Here is a 27,472-nt window from a genome sequence, read left to right on the forward strand (position 1 = left end):
ACTTTGACATTATATATGAGTATCAATGACTTTTCCATCACTTAAAAGAAAAAAAGCATTTCCTCAATTGTCATTTCACACATGCGCCTTAAATATAGCTCTGGTATTCCTTTCTGCATACGTGACATCTCATGATCTGGACTGCTGTTAGCCTGGAATCACAGGCATAAATGGGAAAAATTCCCCAACTACTGCATCTATTACAAAAAATCAAAATCTACTAATGGAAAGATCAAGCAACATTTCAAAAAGCACTTTTAACAAGACAGTAAGTACATGAGAAACTAAGATCAAAATAACCTCATCAGAGAACAGTAAGCTTGAAAGGAGCTGAACTTCTCTACCTCAAAGACAAAGTCCTCCACCGAGTTCCCATGACAGACGCCAAAATGCAGTCTAGAATACAACAGTTTTCCTAGGGGAGGGAGGTTTCTGAAATATAGGTCTAATTTCCCACTTCATTGATTTACTACTACTTCTTAATAGAAGAACTGCAAATCAAAACCAAAGACTGAATCTATTATTTAAAATCTATTTAAAAACCATCTTCAGAAAACCTCTTCAAGTTTATCTGTTTTAAGCTAAAATACTCTATTTGTTAAAAAGCTGCATATGTGGCATATCCACAGCAGTATCTTTATATTCAAAACAGGATGAAATGCTAAATATTTAAAGCATTTTAGAATATATTAATATCTTGAAGGCTTTGTGTCTATTTAATACATCTTTCTTGTCAGCGTTATTTAGGAAAATAACCTTATGCAATCTGAAGAATAACTTAGGCAAAATATTCCTCCAGATTTTTATGTAGATTCTTAAACATGAGTTAAATCAATTATCAGGACTAAAATTTTCATCTCTGAAATAAATGAAATTTGGTGACTTGAGACTTTATTTAATATGTAAGTGGCATAAGTAATCTTCTTATGCCATGCAACTGGGGCTGGTACCTTTGACATAATATCGAAGTTACTCAGTGACCAAAGCTCCTTTGTTTTCCTGCAAAAACAGCATCTATAAAAATCTATCGCCTAGGTTTTAAGTTTCCAATAAAAGAAGAGCTAGAACTAAAAGGAACTTCTTTGTCAAACTGAGTGCAAAGTCTTTCTGGATTTAACCTTCCCCCAATCTTTGGCAGTCTTTTCTTCCACTCCCAATCTGAAAATATTTTTTGTGGCTCATATTCATTACATCATTCGAAAGCATTCAAGTTATTTTTATTAAAAAAAATCTATTCTACTTAAATTCATATGCTATCTGATGATATAAAAAATTAAATAACATAATTATAACAAGTTCAACTGATACAAACAGCTTTACGACTAACAGCTGGCAACAGCTAACATTTGAAAAATATTCAACCAATGGGAGCAAAAATATAAAAATTTGCTGGTCACATGCCACAGAAATCACTTAGCATTATTTGTAAAGAAAATGGAGAGCACTGGTTTGTTGGTTAGGTCAATTCCATACACCATGGCTTTCTACACAATTCTTCAGGGACACGTGTTAGTTGTCTCTCTACAAACTTACAATTTATAAGCAAAATAAAGAGATATACTCATTTTTTTTCTCTTGAAAATTAAGTTTTATTGAAGAGCAAGGTCTCTAAATAGAATCCCAAAAGAATTTTACTTAACTGAAAAAAAAGTTATTAAGAAATGATAGTAATATTAGTACTAATACTAAAATAGCAAGTACATTAAAGAAAGTATATAATGGAAAAAACACTGAACTAGAATCAGATAGTGTACAAGGCTCAAATGTGCTCGTAATGGCTGATTATTTCATTTTTTGCAAAAGATATGAGTTCTACGTACAAAATCTGAAAATAAATTGTAGGCTTCAAAGATATTGTTAGGAAGATAAATGAACTCTTTGCAAGGGAGACACAATATAACTATAAGAAACTAAATCACTGAGAATTATTCTTGAAATATAAGTTACGTAAGTGAAGAACAACATGGCAGTAAAGTACTTACTGTTTAAGTTTTTCTGTGAATATATATTGGGTGAAATCTTTCATTGATGGAGCAAAATACATAGTCTCCTTTATTTTAATACCTTTACTCTCAATGTGATCTGAAGAATTAAACCGTAACACATAAAATGGATGTGCAACAGGTCCAAATATCTCAAATATCTGTAATAGAAACACAAAGTCCTCTTTTAACATGTAAAATAACTATTTGAAAAGTTAGCAGTGTTTTCTTTTAAAAATCCCACTGATAATTGCTAGAACAAGGTAATTTTGTCAATGTTAGGGCAATAAAATAATTTTTATTTATATTTGTCATTTTTACATACTCAGTCTTCATGTATTGATTAAAATGCACTCGCTCATTCCAGATTTCCCTTCTATGAATGTAAAAACAACAGTAACAAGTTTGTTCCTCACCAAATTCAAATCATTTTGGTGGTACCAACTAGATGCAAATCATGATTTTTTAAAATTATTGTTCATTTAAGTTGTAAGGTACAAAGAAAAGGATTGTAACTGGTAACTTTTGAGAAATAACATGTATACATTTGGAATCATCAGATGGGAAATATAAAAGCAAGCTTCTAACTTCAATAGGTGTTAAATCGCTTTTGCTGTTTCCATAGTGTCAGGAATTTTGTAAAATTAAAGACTTTTTCTAATTTAACAAATAATAAAGTGGAAGTTATTTACGTTTAAAAAACACAAAGATGGTGCAGCCTTTAACATTTAACTAAAAGAACTGCTTTTAGCAGAACCACATATTTTACTTCTGAAAACGTTTTAAGAATAATGAAAGGAAACCTCTTGGTTTCAAACTGTATTTTCTTCTCAAAATACGTGAATTAAAAAATATATTTTCTGGCTGGGTGTGGTGTGGCTCACTCCTGTAATCCCAGCACTTTAGGAGGCGAGGCGGGTGGATCACCTGAGGTCAGGGATTCAAGACCAGCCTGGCCAACATAGTGAAACCCCATCTCTACTAAAAATACAAAAATTAGCCGGGTATGCTGGCAGGCACCTGTAATCCCAGCTACTCAGGGGGCTGATGGAAGAGAATCGCTTCAACCCAGGAGGCAGAGGCTGCAGTGAACCGCGATTGTGCCATCGCACTACAGCCTAGTGGACAAGAGCGAGATAATATATGTATATTATAGAGATAAGACCATGACCAATGCCAGTACAGATTTTTCCAGTCTTTTTTCTAATATGTTATTTTTTCTTTACGACCATACTGTAGTTTTGTATACCGTCCCTTTTTAAAAACCTAAAGTTGTTCCATGTTATATTCTTTGTAAGTATAATTTTAGCAATTATAAAACACCTCTTTACAGAATCAGAACAACTTATTTAACTTCTTTTTTTTTTTTTTTTTTTTTTTGAGACGGAGTCTCGCTCTGCCGCCCAGGCTGGAGTGCAGTGGCCAGATCTCGGCTCACTGCAAGCTCTGCCTCCCGGGTTCACGCCATTCTCCTGCCTCAGCCTCCTGAGTAGCTGGGACTACAGGCGCCCGCCACCTCGCCCGGCTAGTTTTTTGTATTTTTTAGTAGAGACGGGGTTTCACCGTGTCAGCCAGGATGTTCTCGATCTCCTGACCTCGTGATCCGCCCGTCTCGGCCTCCCAAAGTGCTGGGATTACAGGCTTGAGCCACCGCGCCCGGCCTAACTTCTTTCTTTTTGTAGGACATTTAGGCAGCTTACAATTTGTTCAACATAATACATGATACCATGATAAAAATCTTATATATAAATCTCTATACTTCAGATTTCCTAAAAATTGATTTGTAAGGAGGGGAAGTATTGAAGCTGAAAGTACGATAATTAACACTAAGGCATAAAAGTTTTAATGGAAATTACTAAATAGCTTTCTAAATAGCTTGGACCAATTTATACCAACAGCCTTGAACATAGTCGTTTTATCACATCCTCAGTTCTTAATTTTTGACAGCAAATGCTCTGCACATTTTATGATCTTTACTACAGCACTGAATCTTTTATTCGTTTTCACTAAGGCGTAAAACAGCTCACCTATCAGGGCACCACCATTCTGAAGATACGTGTACTCTAAAAAGAAGTAGTGACATTAAAAACTATTAAAATGCCAATGTATTATGAAATAACACTAACAGCATCACAAATTTAAAGCTTTAAAAAAGTGTAAAAGCAAAAAACTTTAAGAAAATAGCAAGACATTTGCTTTGAAAAGGTTTAGATAAATCCAGTAGACCTCATCCAGTAAGAACTGTGAAGGACGGAAGAGGTGTACTCAGCACCACTCTTACTGGCCTATCTGACATCTATTATTGTAGTCTTATTTTCACTTAAAATTGTTTTAAAAACAATTCACAAGTTTAATTCCCTCAAATACAGGCAAACCCAATTCTTCGTTTGGGCAGAGATTAAATGTCCCATCAACCAGGAAAAAACACTTCCTATAATAATGAATGTGAAGGCCATATTTAGAAAATTGTGAAACAAAATGAAATTTATTTATAATCTACTTCCTTTGTCTTATTTTATTTATTCCCTATTGACCAATCCACCAATCTCCATCAACAATTATAAATAAAACATGAAATTCACACATTCTAAAAAAAACAAAAAACAAAAAACAAAAAAACCTTTTAAGTTTCCTGTGTATTCATTAATATAAGGTAAAATAATCAGTATGCAACCTGGTACATAGACTGTTTCCCAGGTATTTGTTTCCTAGATAGCATGAATCCATTTCCTAAGAGTGAAAAATGATTTCAATGGAAAAATTCCTTGCAAACTTCAGGTCTATGCAGTATGGTTTGAACTAAAATATAAGTGACATTCAAAATTCTTGGACAAAATCAAAGCATAATATTTTAGTTGACTGTTCCTAGGTTCTGAAGTGTTTATGAGCCACAACTATAATGAAATCATTATAAAGTTTTAGGTGAAACAACATTACAGGCAGTAGATAACAGGAAGCCATACAATAGACAGTATGTGACATGAACCAATACTAATAGGTATGTTACAGGAAAACTTGACCAAGTTCACATAAGCAATTTAGCTAATCCAGAGTAGAAAACAGGAATTTAATAATATTTTAAATCACCATTAGCCTCTGAGTGTAGAGTTTAGATTGACTAATACCTAAGAGCTAAACTGTAAAGAGTAACTTAAGACACAGCAAAGCTCAGGCCAGCCCACTTCTCCTCATACAGCTCCATATGAGGCACCCATATTCCTTCTCGGTCATTCCACCCAACTTAGGGGATTTTGTAACTTCCATACTACCTGATTCAAGATAAAAGCAAAGGAAGTAAAAGATTGTAAGGAGAGTATAAGAAATTGAATTTGGAAAAGTAGCAGCTGAGACCTCTACTATGAGGTGGGCAGGCAGCTTTCTTTATATCTTTAAAAATGGTATATATTCTGTAGGTGTTCCTATAAAAATTTAATCCAACTGATGCTTTATACTTGCCCTGTCATTGAGAAGTGGTTTCTTAGGTATCCTTTCACATGGCTCTAGCTGATAATACTCACCATTTTTTACTCAAAGGCATCATATTTTTGCTACAAGATCTCCAAGGATTCCTATCACACATAGAGGTTAATACACACCATAACAACAACGTGGTACAGCTATAATGTACGGTCTGCTGGGAAAAGTAACTGACAAGCAGAGAAGATATAGAGTGCATGCAGCTCCCCAAATTCCATCCCAGCATAGGATGGGCTTAAATGTTCTGTGTGCACCATGGCAAAAGTTTCAGTGGCGTAGAAGGCCTGTTTGAGCCAGCAGGCTGGACGTGCACAGACAATACTGCAAAAGGGAGAATGAGCTGTACTCTCCTCCCCTTCTCCACACACACACCATGTCACAAACTTATAAGTTATCTAGAGGGGGCTAGGTAACTCCCAGTTTTTCTATTATCTAGGAGGGGACTAGGTAAATTCCAGTTTCTCTAAGTAACAGTAACTACATCAAGGAATCTCCAGGACTAGGAACAATGCTGGCAGACTGTGCCTGTGAAAGGCCAAGATTTGCATGCTGCCACCTGGGAACAGCCTTTAAAGAATGTCTCTCCAGGTAAGCCAGCTTTGGGCTAAACTGCCAAAGGAGAAAGGAAATGAGGAAATGAACCTTTACAACTATTCAACATTGTCTTTTATCAATCACTTTGTGCTTTTTTCAATTCCCATTAACAAAAATGAAGAAAATACAGATAAATGGAGTATTCTAATCCATTAGGTAAACTGATCATTTCAATCACTGTGTGTATTACTGTATCACAAGTTACCTTGAAATATATCATGAGAACTGAGGGGGTGGGGAACAACACTCCATCAATATAAAAGAGTCCTCTAGAAAATCATCATATCCTAGCAAACAAGACAGTAATATAATCTTTTAAAAAGGAATCAGTAAAAATTTCCTACCCACTGATATATGAGAAGGAAACAGATTTCACTAGTTATCAAGAGACCTAGCAGTTATTAGGATTAAAGGGCAAAGGTAAGAATAAAAATCTGAGACTGTCCTCCCTTAATCAGTGGGGAAGGTAAAGGGAGGTGGAAGGGAAATGAACCTGGGTTGTAATCTCATCCATTTCAGCTTTGTGACTTTTTAGCAAGGTTTCTCAAGTTTTAAAATAAAGGTAATTCTACTTCCTTGCAGGGTTTTAGTGAACTTAAAATGATAACATAAATATCACTGTAGCTGATTACTATTGTGTTACTGAAGAGGGAAAAGATGTTCAATGGCTTGCTACTGAAGGTAAAACTAATTTAGTATTTAGATAAGACACGCTAACAATCTAAAAGGTACTCAGTTTCATATTGTGCTTCTTGGTTTGTTTAACAAATACTTTCTAATCTCTACTTCCACTACTATTTTGGGGAATCAGTATTTTTCAAAGACTTGTCACAAAGTCTTTCAAAAGCATTTATAAGGCATTCTATGTAAAATTAGAAATAGATTTAATTTTTGTCAACAGGCTTATGCCATATAACTAAAGTTAGAGGTACAAATGTTATATTTTAACTGACTCCTTTCAAAGTTAAATAACAGGTGAATATTAATATTATTAGTCACATTTACATGTCTAGAAATTCAAATGTAGTGGAAAATACAAAAAAAATGCCGTTTAGAGGTTTTAATTTAGCAAAGTGTTGAGTATTTTCAGATTAAAATTGTCTTAAGTTAGGTACTAAGAAAAAAAGACAACCGTCATTAAAATCACAAATAGCTCCTTTCTTGTTTGTATTCAACTCAATACACATTTACTTGGCAAAAATAATTTCCAAAGAACTGTACTAGGTACAATGGGGGATATCAAGGTGAATAAAACTGTCCCTATTGCCAGGAAATAAATACTTACTTAGTATTTATATTCTTGATTTTAGAAAGTTATTATGTCTTCTGCCGACCAGTCAGAATTGCCTACTTGCTGGGTACAGTGCACAGTTTTCTATATTAAGGTGGACATGCAGGGTTGTTACATTAGAAAGATGTTAAAAGGGACCAAATCTTATAGTAATTACTCGAGTGCACATATTTGTAATTCCCCAGGATGTAAGATACAGTGACAATTCACTGCTGTCAGTGAAATATTTTTCTATTTGGAAAAGATTCCACACTGAGCTTCCACCTGAGGAAGTCAAAGTCTGAAAAGGCTGAGAGCCACTATTCAAAGGAGCTCACAAGACAAAAATGCTTAAGAGCTACTATACTATGGGAAGTCTTCTTCACTCAGCTGGGTATATGGAGGGTAGGAAACGATGTGCTATACATTATGTAGACTCACTGCCTAGCAAGTTATCTGACAAACACTAGGAAAGAATTCTATACATGTGTATTTAATAACTCATGCGGCAAAGAGTAATAATCAGTAGTAAACCAATTTACAGACAGATACGAAGTACTGAAGGAAATCAAGAATGTACTGAAACTAGAGAGCTCTAGATTGTCCATCAATTAAAATAAATAAACTCTTCTGAGAACTGATGGGGAAAGTCAGAAAAAAACAATAAATAAATAGAATAATTTGTAAGACTTGAAATGTTTTACAAACCTTTCCTGCTGCTTGTCGATCACTTTTAAAAATTACAGTCTCCTCATTAACTGGAGGTAGGTTAGTCATAGATTCAATTATTACTGAAAAATAAAATAGATTACTTCAAGATTTACTTAGAATGTAGAATTTTAATAAAAATCTTAGCTTTAATTCCAATATAATTTAAAATAAAATTGAAGGTGGGATTATTACCTCATTAACCATTTCTCTTCAGTAAACAAAGTCTACTTATTACCAAATATCACTGGGAAATGTTTTATACCTATTTTTAATATAAAAAGCTACAACTCTAAGGGAAAAAAATTAAAATGCAAATCCTACAGAAAATCTGAATCATCCATTAAAGAGTCAACAAATTCAAGCTATGCACATATTCTCAAGTAATTTTTACCAAAAATAGTGTAATCACATTTAGTTGTAAAACTGTTTTAAAAGAAATTAGTCTTCTTTCTTACTCTTAAAAATTCTTTTCTAAGAAGCACTGTTTAGTTAATGGTATACGAAAATGTTAAATAAAAGGCTTCACAAAAGCATCTTCCTATGAAAAGAAGAAGTAAAAGTGCTAGAGCTCACAGTAATTTTTATCATTACACAAAAATTCCCTTCTCAAAAAGCAAAAGCATAATCTCCAAATCTCCAGTTCTTTTAAATGACACAAGTGTTAAAGAACTGATCTACCATAACAAAGAGAAAACACACACACACACACACACACACACACACACACACACACACACACTCTCTCAATAAATTTTTAGAAAATCAGAGCCACAAGTAAGAACACCTTGTTATATTACATAGATAATACCATGTCCACTAAGGGAATAATCAGTCGTAAACCAATTTACAGACAGATATGAAGAACTGAAGGTACTTTGGGAGACTGATGAGGAAGGATGGCTTGAGCCCAGAGTTTGAGACCAGCCTGGGCAACACAGCAAGACCTCATCTCTATTAAAAAAACAGTTAGTACTTCCGAATTCCAAATATACACATAAGCAACAGATCAAGGGGCAACATGTTTTGAGTTAAATCTGCAACAGTAGTATGTACTGATTTTGACCCACTTACTCTTTATTCCCATTAGGTTGATAATTTTTTTAGTCTATGTTAGTCAAAATAGTATTGTTAAAAATGCAAAAATGACATGCATTATTCCATGTATGTCATAGAGTTTACATTTTTTTTTGAGAATCAACATTATGACCTAAAATTTTTCTGTATACATCAAGTCTAATAAATGTTTAAATCATACTAATCAAGAAATTAGTAGCTTGTTTATCTATACATATTATTAAATACCATAAGATAACTCTAAAACTAGTAAATGTAATGATTCCAGAATCATGGAATTTTAATTATTATTTTTGAAAAGAAGGTTCATTTTAATCTACATTTTTATTAATAAACTAAAAAAGTACAAAATCATGTATTAATTTTTTAAAATATCAATATAGACACTGTTAGAAAAAAGTCAAAAGAAAAAGTCCGATTTCTATCACTGACTCACTATACAACTGGTCCTAAGAGCAACTGACTTGAATTTTTCTGTTTCCTTAGGTCCTATGGAGGCTGGTGGGCAATTTAGGTCCTCTTCACAGTTCTAAAATCCTATTACTTTGTCAGTACTGAGTTCTACTCTCCGGCATATCCTACTATGAGTTAACAGTACCTGCATTAACAAGAATCTGTTCTCTTATAACTCAGCAGCTTCATATTTCATGCCAATAACAGTATTAAATCACAAAACTTTCTCATGTGTTTTTAAGACAAAATCAAAGGTGCTCCCCCAGAGATATCCACACTCTACTACCCGAATCTGTAAATACATTACCTTTTTTTTTTTTTTTTTTTGAGACGGAGTCTGGCTCTGTCGCACAGGCTGGAGTGCAGTGGCTGGATCTCAGCTCACTGCAAGCTCCGCCTCCCGGGTTTGCGCCATTCTCCTGCCTCAGCCTCCCGAGTAGCTGGGACTACAGGCACCCGCCACCTCGCCCGGCTAGTTTTTTTTTTTGTATTTTTTAGTAGAGACGGGGTTTCACTGTGTTAGCCAGGATGGTCTCGATCTCCTGACCTCGTGTTCCGCCCGTCTCGGCCTCCCAAAGTGCTGGGATTACAGGCTTGAGCCACCGCGCCCGGCCAATACATTACATTTTTAAGAACCTTTGCAGATGTGATTAAAGTTAAGGACCATGAGATAGGGGAGATTATCCTGGATTATGCAGGTAAACTCAATCTAAAAAGTCTTTAAAAGCAGAGAACCTGTCCACGTATGGTTAGAGGGAGGTGAGATAATGGAAGAAGGCTCAGAGACAGATGTTACATTACTGGCCTTCAGGATGAAGAAAGAGAGCCAAAAGTCAAGGAATGTGGGCAGGCTCTAGAACCCAGAAAGAGCGAGGAAATAAGATTCTCCCCTAGTACCTACAGAAAATAACTCAGCCCTGTTAACACTTTTGATTTTAAGCCCACTGAGACCCACATGAGAACTGTATGACAAAATTGTGCTGTTGTAAGTCACTAGGTCTGCAGTAATTTGGTATAGTAACGTTAGAAAACTAATAAACCAAATCAAAGGAAATTCTGGAGGAAGTATGTCAGTAAAAGCAGACATTTAAATTTCTATAAAGAAACTGTACTTACATATAATTTTAGTATAGGAAAACTGAATTTTATCTCTTCAAACTTAATGACTATAAAGTGTTAATTACGTATGTCTAAAATTTACTAGTCATAAAAGTCACTGATTCAATTATTAGTGTGTGTTTGGATATAATTTTTATTAATAAAATTCTTAACATACCTAGTTGTTCGATAATACTTGAAACCATCCCAAGAGGCTTTAACTCAATATCTTCAGGCAGAATAATAGTGAGTTCTTCAACAGAAGGCAGTTCCTATAATTAAAAAACAAAACAAAACAAAACATTAAACTTCCTCCAGCTTCAACAACTTAAAAGAAATAAATTTTCCATTTAAAGTGCTACACGTCTCTGAAAATACAACATTAAGTGCTTAGAGCATCTCTTTAATGTTATCCTTTTAGTGGTTGCAAAGACTTGTGATAGCACTTCTCTCCCTCCAACATTTGTCCACCTAAGTGACTCAACAGGTCTCAAGTATACACCCCAAATTCAGTTAGACTAAGAATAGACATAAGTACTATTCTAGATTCTTTCAGTCACACTTGAACAAGAGACTACCTACTTCCTGTAAAAAAGGCTATTATCAGCCAGAGACATTCCATTTGAAAAGAAATAATTCTACTGGTAACTATAATTTCTCCACAGAAGTTCTTTTAGCTGTCTTGTTAAATTGGTTAATTAATTAGTTTGACTGTGATTAAATAGAACACAGAAGCAGCAATCTTTTCTGGGACTGTGTCAAAAAGAGTTGAATGGCCTCTTCAGGAAAAAGGAAATGACACCTATGAGTGAAACATTGAAGTCCTGAAAAAAGAATGCAGGCTTTAGCCTATAAAAACTATGAAGGTGTTGCCTGATACCTTCTCTATCCAGGTTTAAAAAGTAAGTTTCTTTACACCTAAAGATTTCTCTTTTCTTACCCAGCTGCAAACTGCATCTCAGTTGCTATGGAAACTAGATATTGAAGTAGAGATGAATCTGAAGAGAAATCTAAGAATAAATCCGACCTTAGCCTTTAGATTAAAAACACAGCTTTCTGTTCTTGACCCTTGCCAAATGATATAACTCTCAGAAGGAAGCTTTTCCTCAAGATGGCTTGAAGTGCAAAGACCCTACCAATGGCATTTTAGGAGTTCAACTGGGAGAAGGATAACTTTTCGAGAAATGCTGGAAAAGATGTGAAAACCTACATAACACGTAGTATACTGCAGATGAATGCATCTTGCGTAATCATATTACCCTATGGAAACTTAAACTAGGTTGTTAAAATCATTCAACCAGAGTTGATAAGCAGACATGTAAAATACATTTTGTTTCTGGGATATGCTATTTTCTGATAAAGGATTACTTATGGATAGCAACACTACGGGTCTCAACCAACTGATGCAGAAGGAAGTCAGCAGCGTGCCTTTGTATGGTTAGTCTGCCTGGTGTTAGAGGAAATTATTTTGTTTTATCCATCAGAATTCTTATGAGTACTTTTAAAGAGAGAATAACCACTTGCCCTTTCATCATATTAAACATGGAAAGCCTTATCTTGGGAAGACTATGGTTTGAAAGTGGTTCATGTGTATATCAGAATGGAGAAGGGAGTTTAGTTGTTAGAACAAACTGTGACATTAAATAGCCTTTTTACAGAAGTTCTTAGCTAAAGAAATCTCACACCTTGTTAAATATAAGACTGGATAACTATAATTTTGGGGGATTGCAGAGAAGAGGACTTTAATGATATTTCAGAGGACAATTGTGAGAGGAGTTTCACATTGACTCTGGTTCTGGGAGTTGCTCCTTTTGTAAGTGGCAAATGTCATTTGCTAATCCAGAAGTACAGTGATAAAATCTGTCCCATTGCCTGGCCATATTATAAGAAATTTCAGTACTTTTGGATTGGGATAAAGCCTACTGGTTAAATATTCTCAAATAAATAAGTACTATTTATGAAAGGCCCCTGGTTTTGTATTTTCTATTATGAGGAATAAAGGCCCATGTAATATAATATTTATGCGTTGATATAAATCTAAACTGATACTGTTTTGCTTTTGTTGTTTGTTTAAAGTATAAAAGTAAAACATGTTCCTATTTTTACAAAAGGAAAAACTCAAGCAGTATGGAAGGATACAAAGTAAAAAGCAAAAATCCCCCTACTTTATTCCTTTCAACCACCCAGTGCCAAGCCCCATAGATAGCGAATGTTAACATGTATCTTTCAAATACATTTACAATGCAGATATAAACTTGAATTCTAACTTCAAAATAATTTTTACTTAAATAAAATATCCATATTTTAATACAAGGTATCCTTTTTACCGACCATACCCTGTACATCTCTCTATACCAAACAAAAACACATATCTAATTTTATTTAAACACTTAGGATATTCCACTGTATCAGTGGTACTATAATACACTAGCCGCTTGACACAACATATATCTGCCCTTTTAAAACTTTTGCCACTACACACAGTGATACAACATTCTTTTACATATATCTTTGTGTAACCCCTGTGATAGATTATTTTGAGTGGTCGTGATAAGACTAAAACATATGCATATTTAAAATTTTGACAGTTACTGCTAAATTTCTTCTTAAAAAGTCACATCAATTCACATTTCCACAATGTATGAGAGATTTCCCCACACCCTTGCCATTACTAGTAAGTAAATTTTAAATCTTTGCCAGTCTTACGAATATAAAATAGTATCTTGCTTTAATTTGAATTTCTTCATAAGGAAGAGTGAACATCCTTGGATGTATCCTGGCCATTTTAATGTGTGTTATGAATTGTTTTTTGTATAACTTTACATATTTATGAGGGGCTTATCTTTTTATTAATTCATTAAAAAAAAAAACAAAAACCTTTGGATGTTCAAGGACATTTGTCTTTTATCAAATATGTAGTAAATATCTACTCCCTTACCCCACAGCATGTTTGGTAGCTAAAGAACTTAAACTAAACTATTTCAGTTGTTTAGTCAACCTTTGGCATTTTAATTTTTATGTAGTCAAGTATGTATATATATATTTGGCTTTTGAAACTTGTGTCACATTTAGAAAGGTCCTCTGTATCCCAAAATCACTTAAAATTCACTATTGTTTTCTTTATTACTCTAGTTTCATTTTTTAAATATTTGCATATTTGGTCCATTCACAATTTTATTCTTGTATAAAAGTGCAGCAGTGATTGGCTTTATCTTCATCCAAACTACTAGCCAGTTATCCTGACATGCTGTAGAATAATCCATCTTTTCTCTCACTGATTTGAAAAACAAACTTTAACATATACTAAGTACACTTATATATTTGGGTTTTTTACTGAATCTCCATTCAATTTCTCTGATCTAGTTCAGTGTCAGCACTAAACTATTTTAACAACTGTTTTCATAAAACAATTCAGTATTTGAGATGATGAGCTGAGCTGACTCCTTTACCCACTCCATAAATATTTTTCCCCTTGGAATTTTTTTAACTGTTCTCACATGTTTATCTCGCTACATTTCGGAACTATTTCATATTAGTGTTATTGGTACTGATTGAGATCACACTTAGTTATAGTTGCCTTCATAAAGGGTCCTATATAAGTGCTTAGGCTCATTCCAAGCTATTTTATATATTACTCGCTATTATAAATTCCTATTTAACATATTTTATTACTATTACAAATAGACGCTTTATAGGGTATTGCTACATAAGAAAGCATCATGCTGAAATTTACTTTTAGTAATTTTCTTGTATATTTATTATACAACCATATTTTCAAAGAATAAGTTGTCCTTCTTTTCAATATTAGTACAACACAGCTTTCATTTTTCAGATGATACTGGTTGACAATTCCAGAATCTCAAATATGAAACAATTGTGATGACAGTGGACATCGCTAACAGGAATGTTCCAAATCCTAAGCATAATGATGCATTTTTATCGGAATTTCTTTTTAATGGGTTAAGAAAGTATCCATCTATTCTAATTTTAATGAAATTTTTAAAATCAGAAATAAGTATTGAGTTTCATCAAATACTCTTTCATCATTTTGAGATCATTATAATGTAATTTTCTATAAGTTGAGCAGTTCAGTCTACAGGGTCTGATGAAGTCCTGATGTTCTGCTCTAAAGAGTACCAGAAGACATCCAGTATGAGGAAGATAAGCGAAAATATATAAAGCCAGATTATTTGTAGTCAGTCATGGACTCACAATTTTGGTCAAAAACAGAGTCTGGCAGGCCCTCTTAGTTCCTGTTGCTGTTCCATGTTTCCAACCTATGTACTAGAAGAATGAAAAGTTTTGCCCACAAAGGTGAAGGTTCTCTGATTCTGTATAGAACCAAACTTTGGGGAAAACAGACACAGACACTGTTATCTGAAATCACCACCATATTTCCAATACCAGTTCAGTGATCCTAGTACTCTGTAATATAGGAATGTACAGTTTCATGGGCATTCCTAAAAAGGCCAATGATGGCATTAAGTTGCCTCTTGATAGTAATGAATCTACCTATAAAAGTGATGCACATGAAGTCTCACCCCAAATACTCCACAAAACATAAAAGGTATATAAAAACTAAATAGTATATACAAAATATGTAAGAGATAAGTGAAACCATCCTTGTACAATTCCAGGTTAAGAGCCTGTTATAGAGTCTGCCTTTGAAAGTCCAGTTAAATGAAGCAGTATATATTAATTTTGAGAAAGGCACATATTTGGAGGTCTGAATTAAGGGAAAACAGATCTATTTGTTTCTTTTAAATGAGCACGCTAAGTGAGGAGGACAGGCTGGGCACGGTGGCTCACGCCTGTAATCCCAGCACATTGGGAGGCCGAGGCAGGTGGATCCTGAGGTCAGGAGTCAGAGACCAGCCTGGCCAACATGGTGAAACCCCATCTTTACTAAAAATACAAAAATTAGTCGGGCATGGTGGCAGGCACCTGTAATACCAGCTACTCGGGAGGCTGAGGCAGGAGATTCACTTGAACCTGGGAGGTGGAGGTTGCAGTGAACCGAGATCGCATCACTGCACTCCAGCCTGGGTGACAGAGTGAAAGACTGTCTCAAAAAAAAAGAGAGAGAGAGAGGAGGACAAAGAGGAAAAAATAATCCAAACGCCAACAAGAAGGCACCCAAGAGATGTGCTTTCCATGAAAATGTCTGGCGGGTTCAGAGAGAACTTTAAAAGGTTCGAAGGGGATAGATTCCTGCAAGGTATAAAAAGCAATTTCCTTTGGCAGCCATGTCAGACAAGGTAAAGTAAAGATTTTTGTCTTGATCTATGAATGCCAAATGTCACCATCTCTTTCTCAACTAGCAAATTTAATCTACTGTATCACTACCAAGCCTAGTCATTCTTTATCAACTATCCTGCTGCTTTGCTTTTTTCTAAACATATTGTCGTCCAACATTTCTGTATTTACTTAATGTCTATTTCTCTAACTACACAATAAATCCAACCATAACTAGGACCTTTTTAGTCCCAATCATAACGAGGACCCAGTCTTGTTCATTGCTATAGCACCCAAAAAGATGGTTAGCGCACAGTAGGTATTTAGTATTAATATATATCTATTAAATGAACTAGCCTACCTCTTCAGTCCAAGCTTAACAAAAATCTCAAAAGTCAGTCTTAGTCTAAGCACAAATCAGATAATGAAAATATAACCCGATATAGAATCCTCAAAGAACGAAAAAGGCTTGAACCTAATCTTCTCAAAAATAAAATTTAAAAGCCAGGCTTCCAAGGAAGCTTAACTGCCTAGGATTGATGCATAGGTACCTCTGGGTTGCAGCAGCAAACATTATTACAATTATTAGATTAACATTTGGCTCCCAGATAACACAGCTGCTGCCCCTCCTATGATAATGAATAAATCTCCTGAGATACAAAATCTCCTTTAAGGAAACAAAAATCAATCACTTTGCTTTTCCACATTTCAGGGAAGCGTGTATATGTGTGACAGAGAAGAGAAACACAGACACACTCCAATAAAGGGGAAAATATGGCCAGAAAACATACTGTGGGACCATTCTGGCAGTGCACAAAAGGTATAAACAATCAGATGTAAAATGCATACAAGTAAACTGAAAAAACTGAAAGTAGAGGTGATAGGAGAGGCCTGGGATAGAAAGACCTTCTTCATCACCCATAAGCAACAACCAAGGGTACTAAAAATAAAAGACAAGGCGATTTACTGCAGATTAGAAAGATTAAAGTATCAGCCTGGATACCCCACAACCCTTGTTAGAAGAATGATGAGTAGACAGGAAAGACTTTTTATTTTATTTACACAATATTAGATAAAAATTTAAATTTAATTAAGATTAAATAAAATTTAAAATTCAGTCTTCAGTCACACTAGCCACATTTCAAGTAAGACAGCACAATATAGATATCTCCAACACTGTAGCTCTATTACACAGCACTGCTTTACATTCTCACATATCAAAAAAGCCCTCCATTACAAAACACATTCCCAGGTATTAATAATATCAATGTATTTCTGGCCATTAACACAGGTATAATTTTAAGACCACATTTTAACAGCATGCACCATATTACTAATGAAGTCTTAATGATAACCTGAATACTCTACTTGGGAAATGAAGATGTGTGATAAATCTATATTTAAATTTTATTGTTTCCCAAAATTAAAATGCAACTAAAAACCTGTTCTGGATGTACATTATCTGCGATTAGAAGTAACTATTTTATCATACAAATAAAATTATTATAAATGTTTACTAACAAAAAATCAAAGAACAGGAAAAAGTTTTTCTGGATCCATTTATTCAATACTTCTATACATAACAAAGAGTATGAAAGGAAAGGAAGAAAACTATTTCATTCACATCATTAGCAAATGAAAAGCCTGCATGGAAATAAACATCCCCAAACATCACAGCATTTGGGAAATGAACTACTAAAATTCAACATACTGAAGAAGCTCGACCATTTATTTCCTACACACTACACAGTTCCAAGTCAAAGGCTTTACTGAGAGGCAATATAATCCAAGCAAAAGCAATTTTAAAAACCTTACATTAGATGATTCATTCATCCTTCACTTTGAGAAAATATGTTACATGATTATTATTCAGAAACTAAATAATGAGAAAGTCCAAATGACCAGATTCCAATGTTGCTATGCAGGTCTCCACAAATACTAAAAACACAGCAGTTTGGAATGTATCTATCACCAGTTCAGAATCTGCTCCTCCCCACTAATATGACTTCAGACAAATCTCTTTCTGGTTTCATTTTTCTTACCTACAAATAGTAAGGAAACTGAACAAAAGTTCGAAACAGTTATACAAATGGCTAACAACAATTTAAATGTCCAACTGCATGGAATCAAAAAGATAACACATTAATACAGAAATTATAGACTAGATTCGAACAAAACAATTACTGTGCTTCTGTGATAACAGATATTCATAATGATGGCATTAAAGACATGCAAGATCCTAACCACACTTCTGGAAAATCCATGAAAGAGCAATTATTGTCTGTGTTGTAAGATTATTATATTTCAATTTTCTAACATCTGTATGGTCTACAAGGTTACTCAGTTAAGCAAAATATTCAAAAGAGTACCACATAACACTAAAAATCCATCCTATTAAAAATGAAGTTATAGACATACCATTCAAAAAATGGGTGCCTAGAACTTCCAATGCAAAAGTGGAAGGAGCTAATATGTCAAAAATGGCCCTCTGAGAAGGTAACATTTATAATTTACAACACTCTTGACCTTTCTAGCATTTGTGAAGGCTTATTGAGCAAAAAACAGTATCAGTAAATTGATGACTTTCTAAAGCAAAATTATATAAAGAAGCTTCAGTAGGATTTTCACTCACAAATATGGGAAAAGGACAGCAGAGATTGGTAGGAGAAGGAATCAAACATTCCAAATGAAAACTAAACCTTTTTGGTGTCAGTTTGGGGAGAATTGAGAAAAGCGAGGAAGGTGGAATGAAATTATCGAATCACTTTTCTCACATTACCCAACACAGGACATGCACGTGGCAGCCAATTACCTGATGCTATTAGGTGAGCCTTCACTTTTCAGATATGGTTGGAAAGTAGGATCCAATCACTGGAGTACTGAGAGCCATGACTGAATTTTTTTTTCTCTATAGCTGGTAAAACATATTGGAAAAAAAATGGATTAGGTCTGTAAACTCTGTGTCAACTATGACCATAGTTAACATGTAGTCTAATTCATTAACTTATTCAGGGGAAGTAATTTTACAAGTTTCCATGAAACTCAGCTATTTATCACCAGTAAGCATTAGTCCCCTCATTAATTACCCTATTATGTATGACACTAAACTTAAGACGCAGACAAGTCAATTAAAAAATGAGGGTCAACATTTCTTTGCAGTGTCTTGAGATATTTCTTTTTTAAACAAATACATTATTATCCTGTTTTTCTCTAAAATTACTGTTAAGAGAAACGAAATTCATAAGAATATCTTCAAAATTTAATTTGTTTAAATATAAAACTATAATCCATCTCAACAAGGAAAAAACCTCCAACAATGAATATAACTCTAAGCCTATCTTTTATGTTGAGTCCATAGTTCATCAACTTTAAGACACTGATTTTATATATCATGAAGATAAAAGGACTGCCAAATAATTGTAAAATGCCACAGAGTATTAGCCCAAATTTTTCAGAAATCCTTATTATCTCCCCTTCCACTCAATCCTATCACTTCTTATGTGCAGTACACCATTCATCTGACATTCAGCCATTAACTCCCTGGTGTTGTTTTACTTTCAGCTAAAGTGTGTATGCTCACTCTCTAGCTTCATTGTTCTTGAACAGACATTTTTCTTTATCTTCTAAAGCAATCAGTAGAATTCACTTATTAGAAACTACTGAGGAATGGGGGAATCTAAAAAATTGAAAGCTTCTTGTGTGATAATTATATATGTATATACACAGGACATAAATGGATACTCTACCGAATGAGACAGTATTTATTTAATGTTTATGGAATCATTCATGCCTCACATAAGCTTTACTGAAATATTCTGTAAAATATAAAACTTTAATTTAAAAAATCTATTAATTATTTTTGAAGAACACTATTGAATATTAATGAAAAATGATCTCCTTTAAGTATATAAACCACTGCTTAAATAACAAGCACTTTGGGAAGAATGTTAATAAGTGCTACCAAAGTGTATTCTAAAATAGAATTTAATAGTTCAAAATATACATATAGTAATAAAAGCCTAAGTTAAAAGAGGCCTGCATTCAGGACAAAACTTATAAACCAAGTTAGGTCTTGAAAACAATATATTCAATTGACAATTACTAAGTGTAGACCAAGATGCAATACAATTTCATATATGATGGGAGATCAAACAGGCATGAAATATTCTACTGCAACTTCTAACTGCTTGAGGTGGTCCAGATATTTCAATACACTCATGTTAGGACATTTTAGAATGTGTCCACACTGCCACAATCAGGAGAGTAGAGTGTACTCAACCTAACTACTAAATGTACTTATTTTATGAAATAAGCAGTCACCAAAGCATGACAGCTAAATTTCCCCCAAAATTGCCAAGAAGTATTAATTTTTTTTCTTGGTCATGCTACATTATATGCCTAAATACACATTATTATCCCTATTGAAGTATTATCCATTTCTTATCTCCATAAACATTGTGCTTATAATTTTAAAATGTTATGTGAAGATTTTCAGGTTTTCAGAAAACAATGGGCACTAATTTATAAAACTCATTTCTGTTTAAGACTTTAAAAATTATAATCCCAAATGTTTTTATGACCCTACATTTTTAATTACACTTGATACATTTGAATGAAGAGTTCAGGGCATAAACTGCTGAGAAAATTGTTTAAAAAGAACCTCAATTTTCCAATTCATCGAAACACTAAATATATCCTATGCGGCTCAACGTAGTTCCAAAGCTGTAATATGTATGCTGCTTACAGTGACTGTGTAGTTATATATAAACCTTCTGAGCATTAAAGAATTATTTATGTTTAAAAGAATAATTTTATCTAGTTAAACTTATTATTTGTGACATTATGAAGTCAGCCACTTAAGACTCTCCTTTTTCACTGCCACTATAGCTCACTAATTCCTCTTTTACTCTCTTCCCCCCTTACCACACCCTCACATTAAAAAAAAAAACTGGGTTATAACCACATCTTGGGATGGCAAGGTTTGGTTATGACCTAATTTTAAAAATTACATCTTTCTAAGGTTTAAGAACAATCATAAAGTTACTTCACTGTAGTTCTCATATACCTAAAGATCTGCATTGTACATAGATCACAGAGATCGAACAACCCACAATGGAAAGATTTAAAGGGATAGATCCAGAGAGGTGACATTCCTGCTTGAGGCACAGACTAAATGGAGGTAAAAATTAAGCTAAGCATGCCTAAGTGACAACAGGAAACTGTTAGAAAACACTTTAGAAAGTGGTTGGATGTAAAATTGGGTTAAACTGGGCTAAATTGGGCATGTCTATGTCCAGATCCCTGAAGGTCCAGCACAAATTCTAAAATTGGTTTTAACTATTTGGCACATTTTAATTTGTGTATACCTTTTAGCAGAAAAGTTCATTAATTTTCTTCAGAATTTTGTTAGATAGTTAAATTAATAGCCCACATAGAGCTTGACGCTGCATCTAGCTAAGATACACAACCTCCGCTGCCTAAAAGTCTAAGTGACATATCAGGAGGCCTGAACAAAATGGCACATACCACACCCGCTAGTACTAGTTGTGGAGAGGAGACACTTCCCAGAAAGAATGGATTGTCATTAAAAAAAAAAAAAAAAAACTAAGTTAAATAACAGAATTGTCCCAAAAGTAAGCAAGGAAATACAACACTAATAGCCAGTTCATGGGACACTGAAAGCAAAAGACGTCATTTTTAGAGCCAGAGATACTGAAATCCATGTATAAGCTAGAATTAAAAAGATAAATCTGGCCAGGCACAGTGGCTCACGCCTGAAATTCCAGCACTTTGGGAGGCCAAGGTGGGTGGATCACCTGAGGTCAGGAGCTCAAGACAAGCCTGGCCAACATGGTGAAACTCTGTCTCTACTAAAAATACAAAAATTAGCCGGACGTGGTGGTAGGCGCTTGTAATTCCAGTTAATTGGGAGGCTGAGGCAGGAGAATCGCTTGAGCCCGGGAGGTGAAGGTTACAGTGAGATCAGCCACTGGGCTCCAGCCTGGGTGACAAGAGCAAAACTCTGTCCGTCCTCCCATTCCCTCCCCCGACAAAAAAAATCTACAGATAAACAGAGGAAGCCAGTCAATAATGAAAGAATAAAATGACAGATAACTGTGAGACTATCCAGAGGCATGTAAAAGAGACAGTGTGACTAGCCTTCATAGCTGCCTTCGTTCCCAGATGCTTTCTAATAAACCTCCAGTTCTCCTGAGGTAATATGAGTCTCTGTTCCTCATAACAATGAGTCCAACATAAATCATACATGATAACCATTTCCAAGTATTTCCATTGCCCTCCATAGAGTATAACCCATTATTACTGTCTGTCTAGCATCCCCTTTTGGAATGGATATAAGCTCCCTTTCCTGTGAAAGATAAACCATTCCATGTGGTTTATATAGGGGCTGATATTACACCCAACATCCCACCCTCCTCACAATACATACACATTCACACTCCCTTTCTGTCAACTAGCTCTTACAGACTTCCACCCTCTCGCACTAGCGTATGTGCTTTCAAGTGTTCATTTTCCTACACATGCTCTCCTCACTCTCTCCTACACACTCGCCTACACAAACAGGAGTGACTACGTGACTCACAGCCAAGCAATCTGAAAATCCATTCCACTAGCCTCAATGATCTGTTCAAGGCTGTGTAACAGAGCATAGGCCAGCAAAAGTCATCTCCATGACTTTCATGCAAGAGTCTGTCAGTGGTCAAAATGCCAGCCCTGAGAAAGAGGCAGACTCTTAAAACACACTACATACCTGTAACTATACACTATCTTTTGTACTCAGGACAAAGCCATTCTTTTCCCCCAAACTTAAGATTTGAAACCCTGAAGAAGTCCTTATATCTTCTTTCAGACCTATAAGCCAGAGATTTAGTGCAGACTGGGAAACTAACTCATCAATTCCTCTACCTATCTCTAGTAGCACAGTGGTCTGAAGGACTTCTAATAAGTTTCCCAAATAAAGACTACAATTCCCTCTTCCATCATTCCCAAATATCCATTGAAATGGTCTCAGAAAGGAACAGACCAACCCATCATTCCAAGTTGGAAAATCTAACAACATTCAAATGGAATTTTGTCTTTTGAGGCAAACATAACACTCACACAATTCAATAGCACTTTTAGCAATTAAATTTGTTTGTCTCCACTTTATTTACTGTCTGTGTCCCTCCATTAGACACTACAAGAGCAGAAACTGGATTGGTCTTGTTTACAGCACCTGGCAAATGGCAGGTGTGCTATAATAATTTCTTAAAGAATTAATAAATATAAAATGCCTTACACTCATTCTATAATCATAAATTACTTTGGCCTGAGAACTCATTATCTGTAAAGCACTCCACTGGGTACTATGGGAGTTACAAGGATCACATATGAACTCAGTCCTCAAAGAACTTGTTCCTAGACTCCCTGTGGCCACAAATCCTTTGTGATTTCCTGATGAAAACAGGGACATTCTGTTCAGAAAAAAACACCTAAACAAATACGCTAAGACTTTGCATTAAATCTGAAGAAATTCCCAAGGTAAGAATTCCAAATCTAGTAAGATAAGACAACAATATGCATGCATTTACAGAAGTACTGTGGTCTTTTCTTTGTTGGTTATTATAGTCTAAAAGGAACTTATGTAGACAGGTGATCAAGAGACAAGCAAAAAAGACGAAACAAGTCTCCTACTTTCAGAAAATAGTTATGTTGGTAGCCTTTGTGTACAAAGACCACTAAGAAATATTAACGTATCTGTAGCACGAAAATATGAGCCACTGATGAAGCTGCATACAAATCCAAAGATTTTCAATGTATAAAGCATAAGCGAGATAAGAATTTCTTGTTATCAGTAGAGAAAAAGAGAAATAATTAAGACTGGTAGAATCCATTCATGAAAAAGGTTCCTGAGTGCCTGTAGGCTTTATTTTTTCAAATCTTGCATTAAACTATCTCATCAATGTAAATGTTATATAAGAATTATGATTAGTGACCATTAAATATTTTTAAAGCATTAATAATTAAAAGTATATGCAGAGGCGGAAAAAAAAAGTGGTAATATAGCCTACGTTCTGAAATTCTGAGACTTTCCTCCTGGGTTATAGGTTTCAATCAGACTAACATCATCCTCCTAAGGATGTTTACAGCGTAAGAGGAAATAACCTTGCAAGAGTTAACTTTGCAAACCAAACCTATCAAGTGCCAATAAACAACCATTCTAAAATTAACAAGTTTTCTCCAACTGTAATAATAAAAACACTCCAAAAACTTCAATAGGAATCCAAACAAGCTCAACCCTTTGAATTTCACCTTCTACTTCTCTAAATGCAGTCAATTAAAAAGAAAATTTCAATTGCTATTGGGCAAAATTTTCTGACTTGCAGACCCTAAAAAAAAAAAAAAAACCACCAGAAAGCAAATCGACATAAGAAATATCTTTTTCTAGGAAATGTAAGAAATGTAAAGTTCAAAGCTGAAGTTGAGCCACAATCGGAAAAATTATCAAATGTCAGCAGAGTTAGAGGTAACCTAAGAAATTATACAGATCACTACTCTTTTATATAAGAAAGCCAAGGCATGCCAAAAGCATGCCGGTTAGGCTGAGAATGAACTTCAAATTTATGGAGCAGATACAGGCAAAATTAGAACAATATCGGTACCAGAATATGTTTTAAAACATGCCAACTAAACTTAATACATCTAAGTACTTACATTAAGAAGTAATTCATCTTTTGTTTTAAGAGGAAAATTCTTATTTTCCTTCTCAACTTGTAAGTCATCATCTCCATCTGACAGCACTGGAGGAAGTGATATACAAGAGGAAGAAGATGACGATGAGGAAGAGGAGGAGGAAGACGATGAGCTTGAACTATCTGAATCTGTTTCACTGTAGAGAAGAAAACAGTTAAAAAAAAAAGTCCAGTATTATTATGTATTAAAATAAGATTATTCAATTAAGAAATATCAACTTTAATACATGTTTATTATTGCTTATTCTAACAATATTAAAATAAGATGATTCAATTAAAACATATCAACTTTACTACATGTTTACTACTGCTGTTCTAATTCAAAAGCTAGCACTTCAAAGCTGATATGGTATTGGGAAAGTAGTCTTTACATTTTCAAACCTCTGCTATAACCCAGTTTCTCTTATTACAATAGTCTCACATATCATACACGTGAGTATAAGCAAGCATGTGACAAATCACTAAAACAAGGGAATTCTGGGCATGGCACCTCTCTTAGACACCAATAACCAGATCGCTTAATTGCCAGATCGCTTGAGTTTCTTCTCAGTCTACAGACAACTTGGGAAATCCTCAGTTACTAAAGTATGTAGACCGTTCTACTTTCTGAAAACTCATTTGGTCCTTATCTTCCACAGAAATTATCGTTAACAGAAACCACTGTCTCAGTTTAAATTTTGTTTGTTGGCTCCTCACTTCAAGCCTTTTTATATATTATTTTTAAGGGTTCCATCCTCACTTTCTCTTCTTTCTGTACTACTTTCATGGATAATCCCGTACATGTTAATGATTTCAATCATCATCCATGTGACATTAACGCCTAAATTTTAGGCTATGACGTCTCTAAACTTCATGTCCAATCTCTGACGGCATATTGGCCACTTTTGTATGAACGGCCTATACACCCACACTCACAGCAAGTTAAAACAAGAAAAAGTGCATTATACTAACGAAACCTGCTTCTCCCCGTCAGTTTCCATTTGATTCCACTGCTGTTAACTGGCAAAAAGTTGTACCCCTTTTGACTTCTTCAAATATTTGGTATCCTCTGCCATCACCCACAAAGAGTCAGAAGCAGTATCCTGACACTAAGTTGGCCTATTATGAAGCCATATCCCTTCTGCTTTCAAAACGTATCCCCAAATCATCTACCATTTACTTTTCTTTGCTAGTACAATGAGCTCTGAAATCCCACAAGATGATTATACCGCAATCTTAGTACTGCCAAGAAATCCAACCTTGTCTACAGTTGTTACTTCCCCCTCCCAGTCCATTTCATACCCTTCTCCTACCTTCATGCCTTCTTCACTCCCACTCTGCTGACGACTTCCCTAAAAACTAAACTACTCACCTCCTCAACACGTGTCTATCTTGTTAACCTGTTCAGTACCCCACTCAACACACTCAACCATTTGTAGACAATGTTCAGTGTTGTTTAGTAACATCCCACATGCCGGAGTCCTCTCCAGCCCAGAGGTTTCATATTTAAAAGACAGAAGTGGGGGCAAGGGGGAAAGGCTCTCGCAAAACGTAAGAAGCATAAAATACTACTAAATAACACTGTTTAGCTACTTTCATAAACACGTGTTCCCTAAAACGATTCTACAAATTAACGTAATCGTCAAGAGCCAGCTCTGAAACACACAAAATAATCCTTTTCCTGATCCTCAATGTATGTGGTTCAAAAAACAAAGCCTACATGTGATGGGAAAAAAAAATCAGATCTGACACAAAACTCAATTATAACCACAAAAGTACAGCCTGAACTGAGTAGTTACGGAAACAACCTAAGATCCTCGGGTTTTCTAAAGTCTAACTAAAAATGATACGATCTATACATAGAACTCTTCAGGCTACCAAATTTAGGAAAGTAGTGAGTACTAAGTTCAGATTCACAACGCGACCTGCTCTGAGAGGCAGCGAATAAAGGGCAGTCGCAGCCAATACTTCAACACATGAGACCGGAGCACCAGCGACCTGCCCACCCTCCAGGGCCCACACGGGCAACCTCTAGGCTCCTAGGCCCCGGCCACCCCGCCCGTCATACAAGACCTTTCCCCACAGCTCCGGGTCCCTTAGGCACCCGACCTGTCCGAGTCCGAATCCGAATCCGAGTCCGAGGTCTCCAAGGAGTTCGGGGCCCCCGCAGGCTCTCTGGCTCCTGGAGAGGTGACCCAGCCTCCGCAGGCCGGCGATTCAGCTGGCGGCTGCGGCTGCGACGCTGGGGTCCCGGCCGCTACTGCGTTCAGAACGGCCTGCAGAGGCTGCTCACCGGCAGTCTTAACCTCCACGGTCTGCCCAGTGTCCGGGGACCCCTCAAACGACTGTAGCGGCGGCTGTGTCCCTGGCGCAGGGGCAGAGCCCGGAGACGTCGCCGCCGGACCTTCGCCAACTCCGAAATCGGTGCCATTGAATTTCAGAGTTTCCAGCTGAGCGACGGCGGCCTCCACTACCTCCATCACACCGCGCCAGGCACCGAGTCGGCCTCAGGATTTGAGACCCCACACAAGCTTACGGCTCTCTCCAGAAATAATAAAACAACTTAGGCAACCGAAGCAACAGTCCGTGGCCCCAACTTCCCGCGTTTCTCAGGTAACTACACGCGGAGGAGCCAAAAGACACGCCCCCGCCGTTTACGCAGCAACGCTTTCCGAATAGCGTGTGACGTATGTGGCGCGACGGCGCGACGGCTCGACGGCCCTCCCCGGGAACCGGACACATGCGTCATACCTTTGAAAATCAGGACTAGGAGGTGCGGAGTGGTGACTGACGCCTGTAATCCTAGCACTTTGGGAGGCCGAGGCGGGCGGATCATAAGGTCAGGAGTT

The 27,472-nt window shown here is 35.7% G+C and overlaps 1 protein-coding gene across 1 annotated transcript in view; it reads right to left on the reverse strand.

Annotated features, from left to right (window-relative positions):
* The window catches only part of NAF1 (nuclear assembly factor 1 ribonucleoprotein), a 41,433-nt gene extending 14,187 nt beyond the window's left edge, over positions 1-27,246 (reverse strand). The window contains exons 1-5 of the mRNA XM_005556207.5: positions 26,733-27,246; positions 24,607-24,781; positions 10,838-10,931; positions 8,032-8,114; positions 1,983-2,143 (exon numbers count right to left, since the gene is read on the reverse strand). Of these exons, the coding sequence (XP_005556264.2) occupies positions 1,983-2,143; positions 8,032-8,114; positions 10,838-10,931; positions 24,607-24,781; positions 26,733-27,103 (884 nt within the window). The 5' untranslated portion in view covers positions 27,104-27,246. The remainder of the gene's footprint in view (positions 1-1,982; positions 2,144-8,031; positions 8,115-10,837; positions 10,932-24,606; positions 24,782-26,732) is intronic.
* Positions 27,247-27,472: the final 226 nt, after the last annotated feature.

This window comes from Macaca fascicularis, chromosome 5 (genome assembly GCF_037993035.2).
Source record: "Macaca fascicularis isolate 582-1 chromosome 5, T2T-MFA8v1.1".
Classification (NCBI taxonomy): domain Eukaryota; kingdom Metazoa; phylum Chordata; class Mammalia; order Primates; family Cercopithecidae; genus Macaca; species Macaca fascicularis.